Source organism: Enoplosus armatus, chromosome 22, assembly GCF_043641665.1.
Source record: "Enoplosus armatus isolate fEnoArm2 chromosome 22, fEnoArm2.hap1, whole genome shotgun sequence".
Lineage (NCBI taxonomy): Eukaryota > Metazoa > Chordata > Actinopteri > Centrarchiformes > Enoplosidae > Enoplosus > Enoplosus armatus.
This window is the reverse complement of record NC_092201.1, coordinates 14,600,691-14,619,495: the sequence shown is the minus strand read 5'-3', so window position 1 is coordinate 14,619,495 and position 18,805 is coordinate 14,600,691. Positions and strand designations below refer to the sequence as shown.

General features: G+C 43.8%; 3 protein-coding genes across 3 annotated transcripts; 2 read left to right on the top strand and 1 right to left on the bottom strand.

Annotated features, from left to right (window-relative positions):
• Nucleotides 1–334: 334 nt before the first annotated feature.
• Nucleotides 335–4,130, top strand: apex1 (APEX nuclease (multifunctional DNA repair enzyme) 1). Its single transcript, XM_070929045.1, has 5 exons — nucleotides 335–375; nucleotides 1,875–2,006; nucleotides 2,104–2,267; nucleotides 2,365–2,557; nucleotides 2,992–4,130. Exons 2-5 carry the CDS (start codon nucleotides 1,946–1,948, stop codon nucleotides 3,504–3,506), a joined length of 933 nt encoding a protein of 310 aa, XP_070785146.1. The 5' UTR covers nucleotides 335–375; nucleotides 1,875–1,945; the 3' UTR covers nucleotides 3,507–4,130.
• Nucleotides 3,793–11,232, bottom strand: LOC139305102 (zinc finger protein 11-like). Its single transcript, XM_070929043.1, has 9 exons — nucleotides 11,159–11,232; nucleotides 10,171–10,373; nucleotides 9,938–10,042; nucleotides 9,671–9,763; nucleotides 9,256–9,366; nucleotides 8,084–8,207; nucleotides 6,881–7,982; nucleotides 6,680–6,732; nucleotides 3,793–5,702 (listed from the first exon to the last, which is right to left on the bottom strand). The coding sequence occupies exons 1-9, from the start codon at nucleotides 11,190–11,192 to the stop codon at nucleotides 4,435–4,437; spliced, it is 3,093 nt and encodes a 1,030-aa protein (XP_070785144.1). The 5' UTR covers nucleotides 11,193–11,232; the 3' UTR covers nucleotides 3,793–4,434.
• Nucleotides 11,233–11,888: 656 nt separating this feature from the next.
• Nucleotides 11,889–17,136, top strand: selenoo2 (selenoprotein O2). Its single transcript, XM_070929057.1, has 9 exons — nucleotides 11,889–12,322; nucleotides 13,747–13,950; nucleotides 14,040–14,217; nucleotides 14,356–14,486; nucleotides 14,725–15,002; nucleotides 15,137–15,299; nucleotides 15,677–15,862; nucleotides 16,213–16,369; nucleotides 16,960–17,136. The coding sequence occupies exons 1-9, from the start codon at nucleotides 11,889–11,891 to the stop codon at nucleotides 17,134–17,136; spliced, it is 1,908 nt and encodes a 635-aa protein (XP_070785158.1).
• Nucleotides 17,137–18,805: the final 1,669 nt, after the last annotated feature.

Sequence of the window (18,805 nt, the reverse complement as noted above, 5' to 3'; positions counted from 1 at the left end):
AAACAAACACCTGACAGCTGTAGAGTTGGCCTCACTAAAAAGCTTTGTCTAAATAATGTTGTACTTCAGCAGCATGTCACGGTAATCTAAAATACGTTATAATGTAACTCATAATGTTGCGTACCTTTTGACAATTTTTCAAAATGGGAACAGAACATTTTGAGTTGTTTTTTGTTTTTTTTGGTGGTCATTTTTATCAGGCATACGTTTAGGCAGTCACTAAGTACAGCAAGCACGTGGTCAGAAATCTTTGCTGTGCTTAGTGTGTGTGTGTGTGTGTGTGTGTGTGTGTGTGTGTGTGTGTGTTTGAGCGTGTATCTTGGGGGGAGTGACTGCGAAGCAGCACAGACTGGTCTTTGCATCCTGTCGTGGCAAGTAAGATAATTTGCATCTCCTTTTTCTGAAACGTGTAGCTGGTTGTAATAACGGTCGAGTTATTTCACATTTGCATTTGTCGATTAATCAAATAAGCTGTGTGGGAAGGTAATTAGCAGCTGGCTGGTAATTGTCCATTCATTCTCAGTGCAGGCCGCCCGCTGCTGGCTCTTGAGGTCTTTGTCACAGAGGAAACGCTAATGTTAGCATAGCTTGCCACTGAAGCTATTGTGTAATTAACACGTAAAAAACGACAAAATAGCCTCTGCTGCGGTCGCATGTCCTCCACATACACGGGTCACACATTAATTCGTATTTTGCTCTTAGTGTGCTCGACTACATGCTCCTCCACATCAACGACTTGCGTCAAATATATATAACAAGAAGAAACGCTCGGCGTGCTTCCCCTTTGTCAGATGATTCCTTTTAGCCTTCAGAAACCCACTTTACCTCCACTTTTAAAACAAATGCGGAGCGGAGACATTTTGTTTCAGGGCGCGCAGGCACTCGGAACTGAACTTTCTTTTAAGAAAGGAGGCATCGTAGTTCGGCCAACATCCGATTGGTGCCGATATACATCTATACGAGTGTTGGTACACATTTGCGTTTTCAGCCTTGCATTTCTGAAGACCCTCAGTTGCTCTGAAATAAAATAATTGCGCATACATTGCCACAATTTCCACAATCAGCCAAGTATTAGCCATAAAAATGAAAAAAAAATAGAACCGATACATCGGCCGATATTGGCTCATTTCAGATACGTATCGGTGTTATGGTGTATGTTGGCTGCTAAAGAAGTTGCAGTGCAGAAATGGCAAAGATATGTCTGAGGTCATTTAGACACTGTCGTCACTACATAGTTGGTCCTACAGAAAGTACTGAAGTTTATTTTCTTTGACTGCAAAAGGTCCTGCTCAGTATATATCTCGATTACCGTTTTTTTTTAATTACTCCATGTAATGGAGCCACATCAAATGCTTGTATTACTGTATGTGTTTGTGTGAAATAAAGACTATTGGGCGGATTTATGGTTCTACGGTTGTCGACTTTTTCCTCTCAAACTGTTGTTTAGTCTATAAAATGCCAGAAAATAGTAAAAAAAAATTTTTTTTTAAAAATCACAATTTACCAGAGCCCAAGGTGACCTCTTCAAATAGCTTGTTTTGTCTGACCAACAGTCCAAACCCAAAACTAATTCTAATTACAATGATATCAAAGGGGAAAAGCAACAAATCCTCACATTTGAGAAGCTGGAAATGTTGGCCTTTTCCTTTGACGAGTGACTTAATCAGTTACCATTTGTGATTCACTTTCTATCGATTGAGCAACTGATGAATGAACCATTGCCTCGGCACGACAGAAAAAAACCTGCAGATTCTCTGGCCTTTAATGGCACAGTCAGAACCTTGTGTAAAAGCCTTGCATACTGTTGTAGCGTTTGACGCTTCCAGTCAAAAACCCACCACTTAAATTCCTCTTCCTTTTTTTTTCTCTCGCAGCGGCGCGTGTGCTGTTGTGTGTGCGTGTTGTGTGTCTGCGAGGTGTGTTTGCGGTCAGAGCGAGTTCAAGTATGAAGAGAGGCAAGAAGGCAGAGGAGGCGGCTGCAGACGGGGAGAATGACACAGGCTCCGGTACTACAGCATGTATTTAAATACGCACTGTTCTCTACATATTAGACAACAACGTTTGAATGTATTCTCCTAACTAAAACACATTTCACCTCCATAGCTTCTGCAAAGAAAACAAAGAAGGCTAAGGAACCAGAGGCCCCGATAATGTACGATGATCCTCCTGACAAAATGACCAGCAAAGATGGACGCGACGCCAACATGAAGATCACCTCCTGGAACGTGGACGGGCTGAGGGCCTGGGTGAAAAAGAAGGGCCTGGATGTGAGTTTGCAGTGGACTTGAGAAACGAAAGCAATTATTCGCCAAGTTAAGTTTTGAGACTGGTTTTAATGGTTAACGCTTGCGTTCGTCCTCCCAGTGGGTGCGCGAGGAGGCTCCGGATGTTATGTGCCTGCAGGAGACCAAGTGCTCGGAGAAAAACCTCCCTGCTGACATCACCTCGATGCCAGAGTACCCTCACAAGTACTGGGCTGTGTCAGATGACAAGGAGGGTTACAGTGGCGTGGCCATGCTCTGCAAGACCGAACCCCTCAAAGTCACCTATGGCATTGGTGAGTGGCGTCTTCTAATGCCTAAAACACCAGACTTCATAAGTTGGTCTAAGAAGTCTTGAGCCTGCACTGGTGGCAATAAAAGGCAAAAATAATTGTTTGTTTTCTTAAGTTTAGATTCTTGGGTGTAATCTTATAAACCCAAGTTTGCCAAGTACTGCTTCGAATTGATTATTTCTAAGTGTTCAGATGTTTGGAAATTGCACCAAAAACATTAAAGTACATATTCACATTTTACGTGGTTACAGGAATAGTTCGACATATAACTCGACGTGCTGGTAGGCAGGCTAGCTGTTTCCAGTCTTTGTGCTAAGCTAACCAGCTCCTGGCTGTAGCTTCATATTTACGGTACAGATAACTGAGCATATTTCCCAAAATGTCAAACTCGTACTTGCATTTTATTGTTAACTGAACCTCCTCTACCAATCCTCCAGGCAAAGAAGAACATGACAGCGAGGGCCGCGTCATCACTGCCGAGTTCCCCAACTTCTACCTGGTGACTGCCTATGTGCCAAACTCTGGTAGAGGCCTTGTGCGCCTAGATTACCGCAAAACCTGGGACGTGGACTTCCGGGCGTACCTGAGCGAGCTGGATATGCAGAAGCCCCTGGTGCTGTGCGGCGACCTGAACGTCGCACACCAGGAGATAGACCTGAAGAACCCCAAGGGGAACAAGAAAAACGCCGGCTTCACCCCCGAGGAGCGCGAGGGCTTCAGCCAGCTGCTGGAGGCCGGTTTCACCGACAGCTTCCGCGAGCTCTACCCGGAGCAGACCCACGCCTACACCTTCTGGACCTACATGATGAACTCCCGCGGAAAGAACGTGGGCTGGAGGCTCGACTACTTTGTGCTGTCGTCCAGTCTGCTGCCGGGTCTGTGCGACAGCAAGATCCGCAACAAGGCGATGGGAAGCGACCACTGCCCCATCACTCTGCACATAGCTGTGTAGGTCACTGTCTGGTCAGCAGGGCTACTGCTTTGCATAGCCTTCACTGTTCTTAGTAGTTCCGACTTGGCTGAAACTATCATGTATGCCAGTGTGTGCTCGGTTAGAGGGAGGCATCGCCTACTTAGGCAGGGAAGTCTTACGTTTGTTGACCTTTCTCATGGGTGAAGTGCTGCCCAAATTCTTACTCTCTCAGTAGGTTCAACAGTAGCTTAGTTGTCTAGTACTTTGATCTTTTTCACATGAAACTATCATAAAATGACTCCACAACACATTTCATAATGCCCATTTGTCTTCATGTAATTGAAGTTTGTCAGTAAACCCTGTGATGTACACCAAAATTCCTCTCGGCTATTCTGTAATAGCAGAACACTAAACGCTCATAAAGATGTCTAAGCTGATCTTCAACAATGCCCCGTGGCTGGCTGTAGGACTGTGTTACAGTGTGGCTTCTGTCTATACTAGCCTCCACGCCACAGAACCTGCAGTATGTTTTTGTGTTACTTGTTTGAAAGTTAACCACTGCTGTTGAAAATGTAACTTGTTCTAGCACAAAAACAAAATGTTTTAAAGCCTCTATTCCAAAGCAGTGTAAACCTTTCAGTTGTAAAACATGCCCACATTAAAGACTGAATTTTTATGTAAAAAAAAAACCTTCTTCTGTTCATTATTTGATGATTTTGAAAAACACACATTCCTCTGCTCAGTGTGCTTTAATCGCAACCAGGAAATCAAATGCATCCAGTATAACGGGACATTCAACACGAACCTGAAGCTTGCCAGAACAAGTTTCTGAACTAGATGCAGTTCACTGCAATTGCATAGAAGACCTACAGTAGCTTTTGCCCCAGGCTAAACTAATGTATAAACTCATACCAAGTCCATTTCCAAAATATGAGTCTCCAGATCAACAAGTTCAAGTCTTGACTGACTACGTTAACTTCATGATATGTGTTCGTTGATGCATTTTGAGATTATATGACTGCCTGAAGCCCTTCCCACATTCCACACACAGGTATGGTTTTTCCCCCGAATGTGTTCGCTGGTGTCTTTTCAGGCGGTTGGCACTGAGGAAGCTCTTGTCGCACTCGGTGCAGGAGTACGGCCGGACTCCGGTGTGGTAGCGCAGGTGGATGGTCAAGTAGCAAGACTGAGTGAACTTCTTGCCGCAGTGGGGGCACTGGAAGGGCTTGTGGCCCGTGTGGAAACGCTCGTGCTTCAGAAGCTCGGCGTGGGAAAAGAAGCCCTTCCCGCAGTCGGAGCAGAGGTACGGCCTCTCGCCCGAGTGAGTCAGCTCGTGTCTGATCAGAGTGGCCTTATAGACAAAACTCTTGTCGCACTGCGAGCAGCTGAACACGTTTTCCCTGGTGTGGCAGCGCTCGTGCTTCTTCATGTTGCGCTCCCTCTTGAAGCTCTTACCGCAGAAGGAACACATGAAGGGCATTTCCTCGGAGTGGATCTTCATGTGGCTCAGCAGTCCCCCCTTGTAGAGGAATCCCTTGCCGCACTGTGTGCATATGTGCGGCCGCTCCTTTTGATGGATGCGCTGATGTGCAGTGAGAGCTGCCCGGTAGGCGAAGCTTTTTCCGCAGTTGCAGGTGTGCACTCTCTCTTCTTGGTGGGTCTGGAGGTGCCTGTTGAGGTAGCTGGCACAGCTGAAGCCCAGGTCACAGCGAGGGCATTTATAAGGACGCTCCGCCTTGTCAGCATCCTCGCCGTGGGTCTTCAGGTGTCTCACCAGTGCCGACTTCCAGGCAAACGCCCGGCCACACTCTGAGCAGAGGTACTCGCCGTTCTCCATGTGGGTGCTCTTGTGCTCCCTCTGAGCCACCAGGGACTTGAAGAACTCCCCGCAGATCAGGCACTCGTACTTGCGCCCGGACTTGTGCGTCTGCTTGTGCCTCTCCAGTGACTGTTTGAAGGAGAACCGCCGTCCACACTGAGAACACAGGAAGGGCTGCTCGCCTGTGTGGATGCGCTGGTGGGCTTTCAGTAAGGACAGGAACTTGAAGGTCTTCTCGCAGTCCGGACAACAGAAACGTCCCTCTTCATCTGCGAGGGGCTGAAGGGACAGCTCGTCATCCTCAGTCTGAACAGAATGAGCCCTGTCAATGTGCTGCTGGACCTGTGCTTCTTCTGGGTGGTGGAAGGAGCACTTAGGACAGGAGAACGCAGCTGATGAGCCATCTGCTACAGAACCTTTTGGAAAAACAGCGTTATTGAAGACTGGAGTAAGAAATTAACATTGTGCTGAGAAATATTAAATTACAAGCTAAAAGGATTTTCAGTAACCATGCAAATTACAGGTCGGAAAATGAACAATTACCCGAAATTTGTCAGTAGCTGGAAATTTTGCTTGAAAAATATCAAACTGCTATCATATCGGCAGGAAAACACTGAAACAGGGCTGCAACTACCAATTATTTTCATTACTGATTAATCTGACAATGATTTTCTTGATTGATCAATTAACTGTTTTGTCATTAAGGAGGTAGAAAATAGTAAAAAAAAAAGATTAAACGTTATATAATTTATTTTGTCCAACCAACAGTCCAAAACCTACAGATACACGATGCACTAAAAAATATCATTTATATGACAAAGAAAAGCAGCAAATCCTCACCTTTGAGATATTGCTCGACAAATTAGTGAAACAGTTGCTCATTTATAATCATTTACTGTCAATCGATGAATCAATTAATTGTTTCCGCTCTAACTGAAAAAGTTTCAATATTAAATATACATCCCATTTATCCCATATCAAAACAAAAAAGCTGCCTGTCAAAGGATGTAAGAATGTACCCAACTTGGCACTGAATTAGTCATTCAAGGTACGACTTTCTACTATCTCGATGCTAACAATTTCATAAAAATATTGTGCAAATTATTGTCATCACAGGCTATTTCAGCATGCAGGACTTGGTCTCTTTTTTCTAGTCTAGTCATTTTCCATTTTGTTTACCTATTTTTTCAAACTAATCATTTGCAATTTCATTTTAGTTGTGAAATTACGGGGTAATTATTAGTTAACTTCTGGCCTGTAATTGACAGGTTACCAGATTTTCAGCTGCTTTGACTTTTTTATGTAATGTAGTGCCTAAGTTCTTGCGTCTCCCTGGTTATGTAATCGTGGTGAGAAAGATCAAAAAATTGTACTTGTAATAATGAACACTCACTCTCATCACTGTCCTTTGATGAGACCATGGAGGAGCCATAAGAGTGCTCTGAGCTGTTGACGAGAAAGGAAAAATAAACATGAAGCACCATATAGTACATTATATTTCTACGTACTGAACCTGCAAAAAACAGAAATGAAAGAAACCATTTATGGAGACAAGAACACATCTAAAGTGGTTAATGAGGACCGATGGTTTTACCAATTGAAAGGCAAAGGTTTCAGCTCTGGAGAGTTTGTCTCGGTGACCTCCTTCCTCCTTTTAGTGGTCATGCGCTTCTGTAAATTTATCACCTGGATCTTCATGGTCGGTTTGCGTTTGCGCCCACTTGTGCGGACCTTCACCAGGGAAATGTCTTCACTGTCAAGTTCAGGGGCCACGCCTTTAGGCTCAGAGGTGGGACGCTCACTACTCTGAACCTCCTCATTCTCTGCATAATCATCCGCCTGCACCTGGCTGTCGGGCTCAGCAAGAGCAACAGGAGCCTCACTGACAGTTTCATCACCTATGGCGCCCTCCTGCCCGTCCCTGTGGCTCTCTGCGGGCTTGTTTGCGTTGTGATCGTCAGTGTGAGTTTTCAGGTGCCTTGCAAGCGCCAGCTCCCAGTTAAATGTCTTGTTGCACTGGCGACACGTGTAAACGCCATCTTCCATGTGCGTTTGCTTGTGCTCTGTGCGGGCAGACAAGGAGTGGAAGGTGTCCCCGCAGATAACGCAGTCGTACTTGCGTCCAGTTTTGTGCGTGTGTCTGTGCCTGTCGAGGGACTGCCTGAAAGAGAAGCAGCGGCCACAGTCGTTACACCGGTGGGGGCGTTCCCCTGTGTGGATCACCCTGTGGGCAATCAGCGAAGAGGCAAACTTAAATTTCTTCTCGCAATCGGGGCAGTCATGAGGTCCCATAAAGATTTTGTGTTGGGAGGATGCCAAGTCGTCCTTGTTAACTTCTGGAAGGATCACGTTTGGCAAACCACTTGCAGCTTCTTCTTGTGCTGCTTCTTCCCTGGTTGTCTCATCAGGAAGCACTACCAGCGAATCTTCAGCCACTGCACTACTGTCTGTTCCTTCAAAGCAACTCTCTCCCATCACCGCCTCAATGTCGGTGCTTGCGCCCAATTCAACCTCTGCGTAATCCGTCACTGTGATTATTTCAACTGCTATGTCATCCACGAATACCGTGTGTGCGTCATCACCGAGGCCTTGCAGCGGATCTGATTGGTTGGGCTGCTCTGTAAGTTTTGCCACTCTGCTCTGGGAAACTGCAGCGAGGGAGGACAGGATGCTGTCGCCCATGCCAGAAGGTGGAACTGCACAAAAAAAAAAGGGACAAGATTGACACGTAAGTTATTGCCACACAGCTCAATGATGAGAGTGAAATAATATAGATGTGCTATGGGAAGTGACTCACCGTGTTGCTCTAAATGCCCAAGGTGTCTGTGGTGCTGGAGCAAATGTTTCAGGTCTGTAGGCTCAGAGACCGAACGCACACAATCCTCCAACACAGAGCATTCGGCTCCGAGCCAGGATACAGTCTGTGGGAAATGTATGAAAACACACATCGCATCAAAAAGATTTCAGAACTTCAAAATAGGATACCAAGACATCAGATTTGCAGATTAAACACTTGTTTAAACACAATGTTTTTTCAATTTTAATGTTTTATTCTGAATTTTAGCACAGGAAAAACTGAGACACTGTTATTACCGACAGTTCCTCATGGTTAAACGGTGTATCCTATGTCATGTAGTCATTAGTAACTGCTGCTTAATACTGTATGGTATATACACTATGTAATCTTATCCAGTGTGCATTTGGTTAGCAGTAAGCTAATTTCATGCGTCACTGAACTACAGGCCATAATATTATTACTTATATACATTGGTTCTGCCATTAACCAGTGGTAGGATTATTGGTGCCATTCATAATGGATGCATACGACTGTGCAGAGAGGTTTGTGACAGAAGTCTTAAACTGTAGTCTGACTGTATACTTAACATTTTACTTGCCTAAAGCTCAGTTATGTGCTACATGCGCCCTCTTGTGGTCTTTCTTTAGCACTGCCATAGTAAGCCTGTAGCTGGACTAATGCTGAGATGTGCCACTTTTGTTCTAGTGGCACATGTTGATTCGGAGTGGTATGTTGCTGCTGTTCTACTTATAATGGGTATGTCACAGATTTTCCACCGTCAGATGCTAATTCTTATTGATATATGCCACTGTTGATTATGATATGCTGATGCCGTGTGCAACTTCAAAATGGCTTATCATTGCTAACTTCACTCGTAAATCCCAGTGGTGTTTGTTTTAGTATTATATGTCACTTTGAACAGTGGTATGTTGCCACTGTTTGACCAGCATATGGCACATGAAAACCAAAAGCCACTGGAACAAGAGTGGCATCACCATCAGCCACTTTTCAAATTGGCACTGTAACTGTAATGCAAATTGAATCTCTTCCCCTGTAATTGTAGTTCAGCTGTATCAGTATAATAATGTAGTAGCATAGAAGAAGTATGTTAGTTTAAGTTATACTTTAATGGTGACATGCTGTAGCCGTTTTATCAAAATGATGTCACTCACCTGCTCGAGGTCAGGAACTGGAAACAGCTGAGCCAGCCGAAAGAGGAACTCAGAAAACAGCGTCTGCAAATCACTGTCATACTGAGGTCCATACTCAGAAGGGAAGACCTCCTTTGAAAGAGAAAAAGAGATTGAGATAACAGCTGAGATAAATTTCACTGCATCACAAAACTAAAAGGCAGGTATCTCTGCTATTTTTACAGCGACTTAAAAATACCAAATATAATGTGGTTTTTGCCTATATTCTTTTTCTATTTCAAACGTGTTTCCAAGCCATTTGTACCTACCAGATTCCACAACCAGTGGAATGTGTGCAACTGACAGAACACAGCTTCATACAAATTATAATCTACAATGGCAAGTAACATTTACATTTGGATTTGGCTTCACAGAAGTATAAGTGATAATGCCTCACCAAGAAAAAGTCCTGTCTCTCTTCGGGATCTTTGAGCAGAGTCTGGATCAACTCAAGAAAGTTAACCACTACTTCCTCTTCCGATTCTTTCGTCTGCAATATGGGAATGAAAATTACACATAGTACAAACTGCCAAAGTGGAGTTGATGAGATTGTTGCCCAGGACAGCATATGTTTACAATAAACCATCTAAGAGGCATAGATGCTCCAAAAGTGGAATGTTAAAATTGATGTGTGAATTGAAATCAACTAATCTAGATTGTAGACACTTAGATCTACCAGCATGGGGTGTTGCGGTTTAATCTTGTCCAGATGCAACAAGATGAAGTCTGGTTCCACAAGCTGTTCACTTCGGCACAACTCTAGAATATACTGATAAGGAGACAAAAACAAACATTGCACCAAAATACTTCACATGACAGTTCATACATATCATTAGCTGTGAGAAAACTAAATGTTATATTAGCTTTGAATGCCTTGTGTCCTCCTCTGGTACCCACCCTGGCTCTTAATCCCAGGTTAAGTTGCATGCTGTGCTTGTACATAAGCAGCTCGGGGACCATGTCCATCACCAAGGAGACAAACTCTGCCACTTTCCAGTAGTTCATGACATCTTGTGTCTTCAGAACATGCCACATGGAGGCTGCCATAAGCTGCAACGGTGGGACCAGGAGGCGCAGCGACGCCAGGGGTAAGGGGTCACCTGAGAAATAGAGCAAGTAAATGAGTAAATGCACAGTAGCTGTCCCATACATCCTAATTCAACTAGTACGATATATAGACTGTACATAAAAATATATGAACAAATACACTTTGTATACAGTCTATGGTCTACATAGGGCAAAATCACATGTCAAGTTGTCAAGTTAAAAAGAAGCACAATGGAGTGTATGATGATGGTGAGTCAAACTGGGGCTGTTATTTACAGCTGTATTCTCACTTCGTCAAGTTATTCTGGGACTAATTTGGTGAAATAATTGGTTTTATTTTCTTTAAATATCTCAATAAAATGTATAAAAGAACACAAAAAACCCACGAATGTGAGCGCAGTAAATGTTAAGAGAATTGCTACGTTGCCCATCTCTATTTCTCGTTCAGTAGGAGGATCTTGCTTGCAAAGTGCTTTTCTTTTTTTAGCTTTAGGAACAGCGATGTGTTTTGAATGCAACCCTTCTCGAAAACACTGAGTGCATGTTCAACAACAACAATGTTGCACAAACCCATTTAACTATACTTTTGCCATGTTTGTGCAGTCTGTATGGATAGCACTCATAATCATAAGACAACATGCATGCAAAATGATTTGCAATGCACATTAAAAAGACGTCACGGTAACATTACTATCCGAAGATAACTCAAGTCAATAAGCTATCTTACTTAGCTAACTTAACTGGAGTAGAAGCACTGATAACATCAACGTTAGCTGAACTATCGCCAACTCCAAGTTTCTCCAAGTAAATTTCCTTTTTAATAGTTCCGCAAACAAACCTTTGGAAATGGCCGTGAAGACACCTGAGTCCATCTTCTCACACCGGTGTTGAAAAATGTTATTAGCTAGCTGTGGTTAGCTGCAGTTAGCCAGCTGGCTAGCCAGCTACACACCCAGCCACTGTTGACTTATAGTATTGTCCGTTACAAGGTGACAAAGACGGGACTGAGGCAACTATCCGACTGAAACTACCAAACGTCTCCTCTAAATGGGGAAGTACTCAAATTGGACGTGTAAAAAGATAATAAAACAAGCAGTTACATGGTGCAATTGATTTGTTGTCAGAAGCTTCTTCTTCTGTTTATGTTTTTACGGCAACTGACGGCTTTCTTGTTATTGGCGCCACCTGCTGGAGAATATGCGCACTGCACTAAAAAAAAAACAAAAAAACAGAACTACAATTTCCAGGTGTGTTTGGTGTCCTCTCCAGTGTTTTTGGCTCTCTTCGGGAGTTTCATAAAGTTTTTTTCTGTTATTAAAGCCTTTAGTTGTATTTTTTTGTGATTTCTTTTACAAATTATTCTGATAGAATTATATTTTTATTTATGGACTAAATGTGGTTTTCTGTTTCATTCTTAATTAATTCTTAATACCCCTTTCACTTGTTCAGGCTTACATATGGCCAGTTTCATGCCCCTGAACACTGTCTTACGTATTACAAAGTGCCATATTCACGCCTCCACACAGCCCTTATTGTGACTGACTGGGTCGTGTTAGACTGCAGTCTTCATGGAGTCCTCTCGGTGTGCGTCCACGGCCCTGGAGCGCTTACCTTTCAACAACACGGCGCTGAAAAAGCTGCCGGTAGATGCCTCAGAGGAACCCGGGTCCCGGACGGTCCCAGCGGCATGTTTCTCCCGAATTCACGCTCTTCAGCCCCTGGTGCGTCCGACCTTCGTGGCCCAGTCCCAGTCAGCGTTGACTCTGCTCGGCCTGAGCGCGCAGGACGTGTTGGCTGATCCCCTGGGCCCGGAGTACCTGAGCGGCTCCAGGCTGCTGCCGGGCTCCGAGCCGGCTGCGCACTGTTACAGCGGGCACCAGTTCGGGCTGTTTGCGGGGCAGCTGGGAGACGGAGCGGTGATGTACCTGGGGGAGGTAGAGTCGGGCACCCAAGGGCGATGGGAGATTCAGGTGAAAGGCGCAGGAGTCACACCTTACTCCAGGTAATGTGTGTGCTGACAGTTCAGCCTTCACACATTTACCACCTCATTTCTAACACATTTGGAGCGGTTTAACCGTCGTTTGCTATGATGTCTGGGACAAAATGGTGTTGGATGAAGTTCCTGAGCAAGTTAGAATAAGACCATTTCAGCAGGTGACACAGCCAATCTTTCAAGAGCCTTGCTCACCAGAGGCATGTGAATGCATTAAACCCAAGGAGAGCTGCTTAAGAGCTTAACTGCTTGGCACACATCAAACATGTCCCCCATTGCTCAACAATTGTGTGCTCAGGAGAACCAGTACGCCTTTAGTTTCAGCTGATCCCAGCTGATTTTGGTCTGTTTAACATACATAGTAGAGGGAGACTGTTTCTTATGCTTGACCTTAACGCACAGTAAGCCTCGCCTATCCCTCTTCATGTCAGAATGACAGTCTCTGTCTCTGCAACCTACTGTCTTGAAAGTTATTGTAAAGTTGGGCCACATGTGGCAGCGAACTGGCACAGCTGGCTGACATATATTGCATGGCTGAACACATTTGGGCCAGCTTTACTGTGTACATACTGCACTGTGTGTGCACTTACTCGTTTTTTTCCTGATGTTTCAACCAATCCCATGCTCTTCCCAGTAGCGCGTTCAGTTGTCAAACTGAAAGCTCTGGAAAAATCTAGTAGGTGGACCTTGAGTTAAGATTTGTTTTTCCTTAAATCGCCCAGTGAGCAAACTCCATCCCCTTGAGGATGTGAGAGATGATTGGGAGCTACAGAAAAAGACATTGTGTGGACCTTGAGTGGAGATTTTGTTGATAAATCATATGCATTGAAATTAAAATGGGCTAAATAAGAACACACAGCATCATATCCTGTAAATGATCTGTCCTAATGTAAGGTAAGGTAAGTTTGGCCTTGTGTAGGTTTGATGAAAAAGCTCTTTCTCCAGAGCTCAGGAACTTTACACCCTCTACAAACAGGAGAAACTGGTTGCAGGTTTTGTTTTCTTACCTGTGTCCAAGGTTGTACTTTTAATTCACTGAAAACTATTGGACAAAAGTTTCTAGTTTGCCCACCGCTTGTTGACCCGTCAAACAGATGAACAAGATCCATTCTTAAATACCAGCTACATGTTCATTAGACAGCATAGCTGCAGCAAGAGTAGGCAACTGTTAAAACCTTTCAGTTCAATTCCATTAATTCAATTTCAATTTGTCTTTTCATTGTCCATAACCACTGTTACACTCGGTCGACACATTACATGAAAGGCCTCTCCCTCTTTCCTGGTCCAACCATTTTTGCAATTTCTGATTTCTTTCTGAGACAGTTTTCAAGTTAAACTACTGTGAATGTGAATTCCATGAATTCTTCATGTAATAATTAAAAGAACTGGATATCAAACAAAGCTGTGTGACGAACACGTTGCAATTTTCTCAGAGATGGTGATGGCAGGAAGGTGCTTCGCTCCAGCATAAGAGAGTTCCTGTGCAGCGAGGCCATGGCCGCCCTGGGGATACCCAGCACCCGTGCAGCCTCTCTGGTGACCTCTGACCTCTTTGTCAGCAGAGATCCACTCAACAGCGGCAGGCGCATTCCTGAGCGCTGCTCAGTGGTCCTGCGTCTTGCCCCTTCCTTCCTCAGGTAGACTTTTCATCAGCACACAAAACAATATGGCGCCATCTCTGGAGAAATATGGACAGTTCATCATGTGTCTCTTACCTTTGTTTTAGATTTGGATCTTTTGAGATCTTTCTGGGCCGAGATGATTTCTCAGGCCTGCAGGGTCCCAGCGCAGGGCGGCATGACATTCGCGCTCAGCTGCTGGATTATGTCATTGAGACTTTTTATCCTTGCATCCAGCAGACTCACAGCAACCGGAAAGACAGGAACATGGCTTTTTTCAGAGAGGTGAGAACTGACGTGTTTGTGTTATTCAGTCCTAAACTCAGTGCTAATAATGGCAAACGCTGTTTAGGTCTTTAGGTTGGATCGTTTCATGCTGGGGTTTCGCATTTTGATCATTAAATTTGACTTGTTTGTCCACAGGTGATGATGCGAACCGCTAGGCTAGTCGCCCAGTGGCAGTGTGTTGGTTTTTGCCATGGCGTCCTAAACACGGACAACATGAGCATCTTGGGTCTTACTCTGGATTATGGCCCCTTTGGTTTCATGGACAGGTAGGCTGCTGAAAGTCATCTGCGCTTATTTATTTGTCCAGAGTGTTTTCTGTGCTTTCACATTTACCAGCTCGATTATTTCTATTTCCAGCTCTGCCTCAGTAAAAATGGTTCTAAAAGTAAGATTACAATCTGTTTTGACATTCAGTAACTAGAAAGAGGATAAGAATGTATAAAATAACATTTTGTGCCGTCCTGTATCATCATCTGTATGAAAACTCCCCCACTTGTGTGTCAGATTTGATCCAGATTTCGTTTGCAACACCTCGGACAAAAGAGGACGCTATTCTTACCAAGCCCAGCCGTCTGTGTGCCGCTGGAACCTGGCTCGCTTGGCAGAGGCGTTGGGCTCTGAGCTGGATGCAGCTGAGGCAGGGGCTGTCCTGGATGAATTCATGCCCACATACGACGCCTTCTACCTGTGTATCGCGAGGAAAAAGCTGGGCCTTGTGAGAAAAGAAGAGGCAGAGGACAGCGAGCTCATATCAGACCTGCTGCGCCTCATGCACAACACTGGTACAAAGACAGAAAACCTTTTGGTCATGTGTTAATGTAACTGAGCCTTCAATATATATATATATATATATATGTCCGCTTATAGTTGTGCTTTTGCAATCTTGTCATGGTACTATAACACAATGTCTTTCCAGGTGCAGATTTCACCAACACCTTCCGCCTGCTGAGCTGTGTCCCCTGGCCTGAGGAGGGCGACCAGGAGAGGGCCACTGTGGGGCCAGTGGTGGATCTCATCCTAGAGCAGTGTGCCTCTATTGAGGAGCTAAAGGTGGCTAATAAGCCAACTATGGAGGACCGGTGAGGGAGTGTATGGTGGTTGGATACACGTGTGTTTCTTCATAGCAGCTATAACAAGAACATACAGTCTATAGCTGCCCCACCATATACTCCCAATCAATGTGCATTTAATCCAAGCGAAGCAGAGTGCTGGTTTCGAATGACTAAAATCTCTCTCGTCATCTATTTTTTCCCCTTTCATATGCTAGCATTTTGGGGGAAAAGCTTTCCAAGACAATGTGTAAGTTAAATGTGCGTTTTGAAGCATTTGGTAGGATTTATGTTGAGATAGTAGCAGGCGTACATGGAACATCACGTAGGACTAGAGCTAGATTTGAGGTCAACATCACGCATTCTCCCTTTCCCCACTTACCTCTAGCATTTTTCTCCATTTCTAGCGAATTGGCGATGATTCTGTCCATGGCACAGACCAACCCAGTCATGTTTGGGATGGTGGCAGACAGTCCAGGCGTGTCCGAGCAACTGGAACGGATGGGACGGCTAAAGGAGCTGCTCGAGACGGATCAGGATGAGCTTAAGAAAAAGCAGCGCGATGACTGGATTCGCTGGGTTAGCAGATACAGGTAAAAAATCTCAGATCTACGGAGGGTTTTTAGCATCTTTCAGCTTGTTGTTTTGGTTTTACTGCCCACACTACTCGCTACCTGCTCAGCACCAAACAGCAGACAATGTTAGCGGCTTGCTTGTGAACGTAGTGGAGCGTTTAGCAGCTAAAGAGAAGCTTATATATTTTTAAATATATGTGATATACATATGCTGTATGTCCCTGCATGAAATTGTTCAAATTTTAAATATGGACATAAGAGTCCAGCACACGTACTGTCATAAATGCACATATTAGATTTCTGTATGGGATGAATCAACAAATGTTCTTTTTACTGTCAAACTATTGTCTCTTGCACTGAAATACCAGGAGGCGTTTAGCCAGGGAGTGTGATGGAGCAAGTGACTCGTCTCTCATCAAAAAGGAGAGGCTCAGTGTGATGAACAGCACCAACCCCCGTGTCGTCCTACGCAACTACATCGCCCAGAATGCAATTCAGGCTGCGGAAAAGGGAGACTTCTCTGAGGTCAGGAGGCCTATAAAACATGTTCTTTCCTTGTTAAAATCTCCATTGGGACATCTAGATCCATTAGCGTATCACAGGGTTTCCCCCAGGAAATTGGTTAGCAAGTTTTACAAAATCAGAAATACCCCAGAAAATAAGCAGGATGATTTTTTTTTTTTCACTAAAATTCCTGTAACTGGGTCATTTACATCCCTCTGAGTTTGGTATTTTCAATAGCTCTGTATGGGCACGTGCCTGTGTAGATAAAGCACATGGCTTCAGTAACTAGAGTTTGGGGCCAGTTTAAAGTAGCATTAGCTGCTAACGATAACTAAACGTGACAATATAATTTCACATATGACTGAATGTTGTTATGTTTTTTGTTATCATTTGCTCTCAGAGAGTAAAGTTGTGAATATAAATCAGTGAGTCTAAGGCGGCCACTAGATGGAGACAAACAGCCATCAATGGTACACATACACAGACATTAGTAAACAGCTGCTTTAATGGACGGAGTTGTCTCAATAGAAATGTGGTATTTACAAAATTTAAATTCTATTTTTTACCTCAGGGATCAATAGTACTTACTTTAGCTGTACTTTGTCCTGCAGGTCAGCAGGGTCCTCTATGTTCTGGAGAAACCATATTCTGACGCATTTGGGCAGGAGCCTTTGGATGGACCCAATGCATGTGGTGAAAAGGAGCAGAAAGGGAGGGAACTGACCCTCAACTACGACAGGAAACCTCCCGCCTGGGCTCAAAGAATTTGTATCACCTGATCCTCATAGAGCCTCCTAGACAGGTGAAGGAGAGAGGTCTGTTTCCACTGGTAGACCACCCACATAGAGGCCTCAGAGCAAACATGATGTGGGATCTCTACTTCCACCTCAGACTCTTTCCTGCTTCCTGAAGGGAGGTGTAACCCAGTGTGTTCCAGTGTTCATCAGAATGGTTATAGATCAATGGTTGTGTGATCATAATTCTTTTATTGCAGTGTTAAAGAGTGATACAGCATCACAGTCAAAATTTGATGAATTACCGAATACAAATAAATCGGTTACGCTATTGAAGACACATACAAGTAGTCGATGAATTTGCTGATGAAGTATGACGGCTCAGATGACCAGTCACACAATGACCTGTCTGGGTCTGAAACACCAGGAACACACTGACATCAATGACTTATTTATTAGGTCAACGTGTCAATAGCCACAAATATGAGCAATTCAAAATGTTTACCATTAGTTTCTTGAACCTGTAGATAGAAGAGATAGAATGATTGTTAGTGTTTTGTTTCTCAAGGTTTGAAATAAAAGATAACGTGTTGGCCATGAAAATCTATTTTGTCAGTCAGTTTCTTACTAGGAACCATGGAGTCCTACATGAAAACAACATTTCTGCCAAAATTGGAAGAGTATTTGTCTTATATTACATGAGGATATTTGGATATGTGTGTTCGTTTGTGCTCTTCTCATTGGGTTGAAGAGGCCAAGGCCGAGTTACACTAAGGCAAATAAGGCAAATTTCGGTGCAACATTTGAATCAAAATGATAGCTTTGGGGTTGTTTAGCCAGGCCACTGTCAATCAAATCGGATCAAACCACACTCAGACAGTGCTGATGAAGCATATGAGTAGTTTTGGAGTGAACTGTTTTGGGGAAAAAAACTGGCCCGTGGCTGAACCTAATCACTGATCCCTGTTATAGAGAAATGCTTTGATGTAAGAACAATTAATTCACCGATAACAATGTACAGTGTTTTACTGTACTGATGATTTTTAAAAACCTTTCATCCATTGTAATAATGTACACGACTCCGTTAAGGACGCAATGAGGGAGATTGTTTTATCCAAGAGTTACTAGTGCATTTTCATCTTGAAGTTTAAAGAATTATGTCAATTACTGCGATGGTACCCGAGTTGACATAAGAACACAGAGCGGATAGAACAGATTATTTGAATTAAAATAACCAGTGTGGCATTGAGCATTTATGTCTTTCATAGACATGTTTTATTGGCTGCTATTATGGTGACCACAGTGCTAGTTAGCTGCCTTTCTTACATGGTTCTTATTCTTATCTATGAAACCACCACACTTTGCACTGTTGACAGTAAGCACTGAGCTGCACCAGCAATAGCCTGCCACAGTGTCGATCATCTCATGATGGGAGGACATGCATGTTCTATTTTGGTTTATCTGGTCACCAAAACCAAAACTTTACTGTGGATGACACAGAGGGAAAGTAATAATGTTGTGTAATAAACTTCCCAGTGTCTTATCTAAACTTAACAGTTCTTTTCCTTCGCTATTATGATTTTCATGAGCGGACCCCATACTAGCCCATCACCCACTTCCCTGGACTGGCTCAACTTGTTTCACCATGTATGGCTTGTAAACAAACGCACTCTTTTGGAAAGCTGATAAGAAGGGTAGGAACAATGCATTCAATGTATTCATC

Excerpts from the sequence above, each read along its gene's own strand:
- LOC139305102 (XM_070929043.1), bottom strand. The coding sequence starts at position 11,192 with ATGGACTCAGGTGTCTTCACGGCCATTTCCAAAG. Across the intron at positions 10,374-11,158 it reads CTTCACGGCCATTTCCAAAG|GTGACCCCTTACCCCTGGCG; the intron begins GTTTGTTTGCGG and ends TCTATTTCTCAG. Across the intron at positions 5,703-6,679 it reads ATCAAAGGACAGTGATGAGA|GTTCTGTAGCAGATGGCTCA; the intron begins GTGAGTGTTCAT and ends TTTTTCCAAAAG.
- apex1 (XM_070929045.1), top strand. The coding sequence starts at position 1,946 with ATGAAGAGAGGCAAGAAGGCAGAGGAGGCGGCTGCAGACGGGGAGAAT. Across the intron at positions 2,007-2,103 it reads GGAGAATGACACAGGCTCCG|CTTCTGCAAAGAAAACAAAG; the intron begins GTACTACAGCAT and ends TCACCTCCATAG. Across the intron at positions 2,558-2,991 it reads CAAAGTCACCTATGGCATTG|GCAAAGAAGAACATGACAGC; the intron begins GTGAGTGGCGTC and ends CCAATCCTCCAG.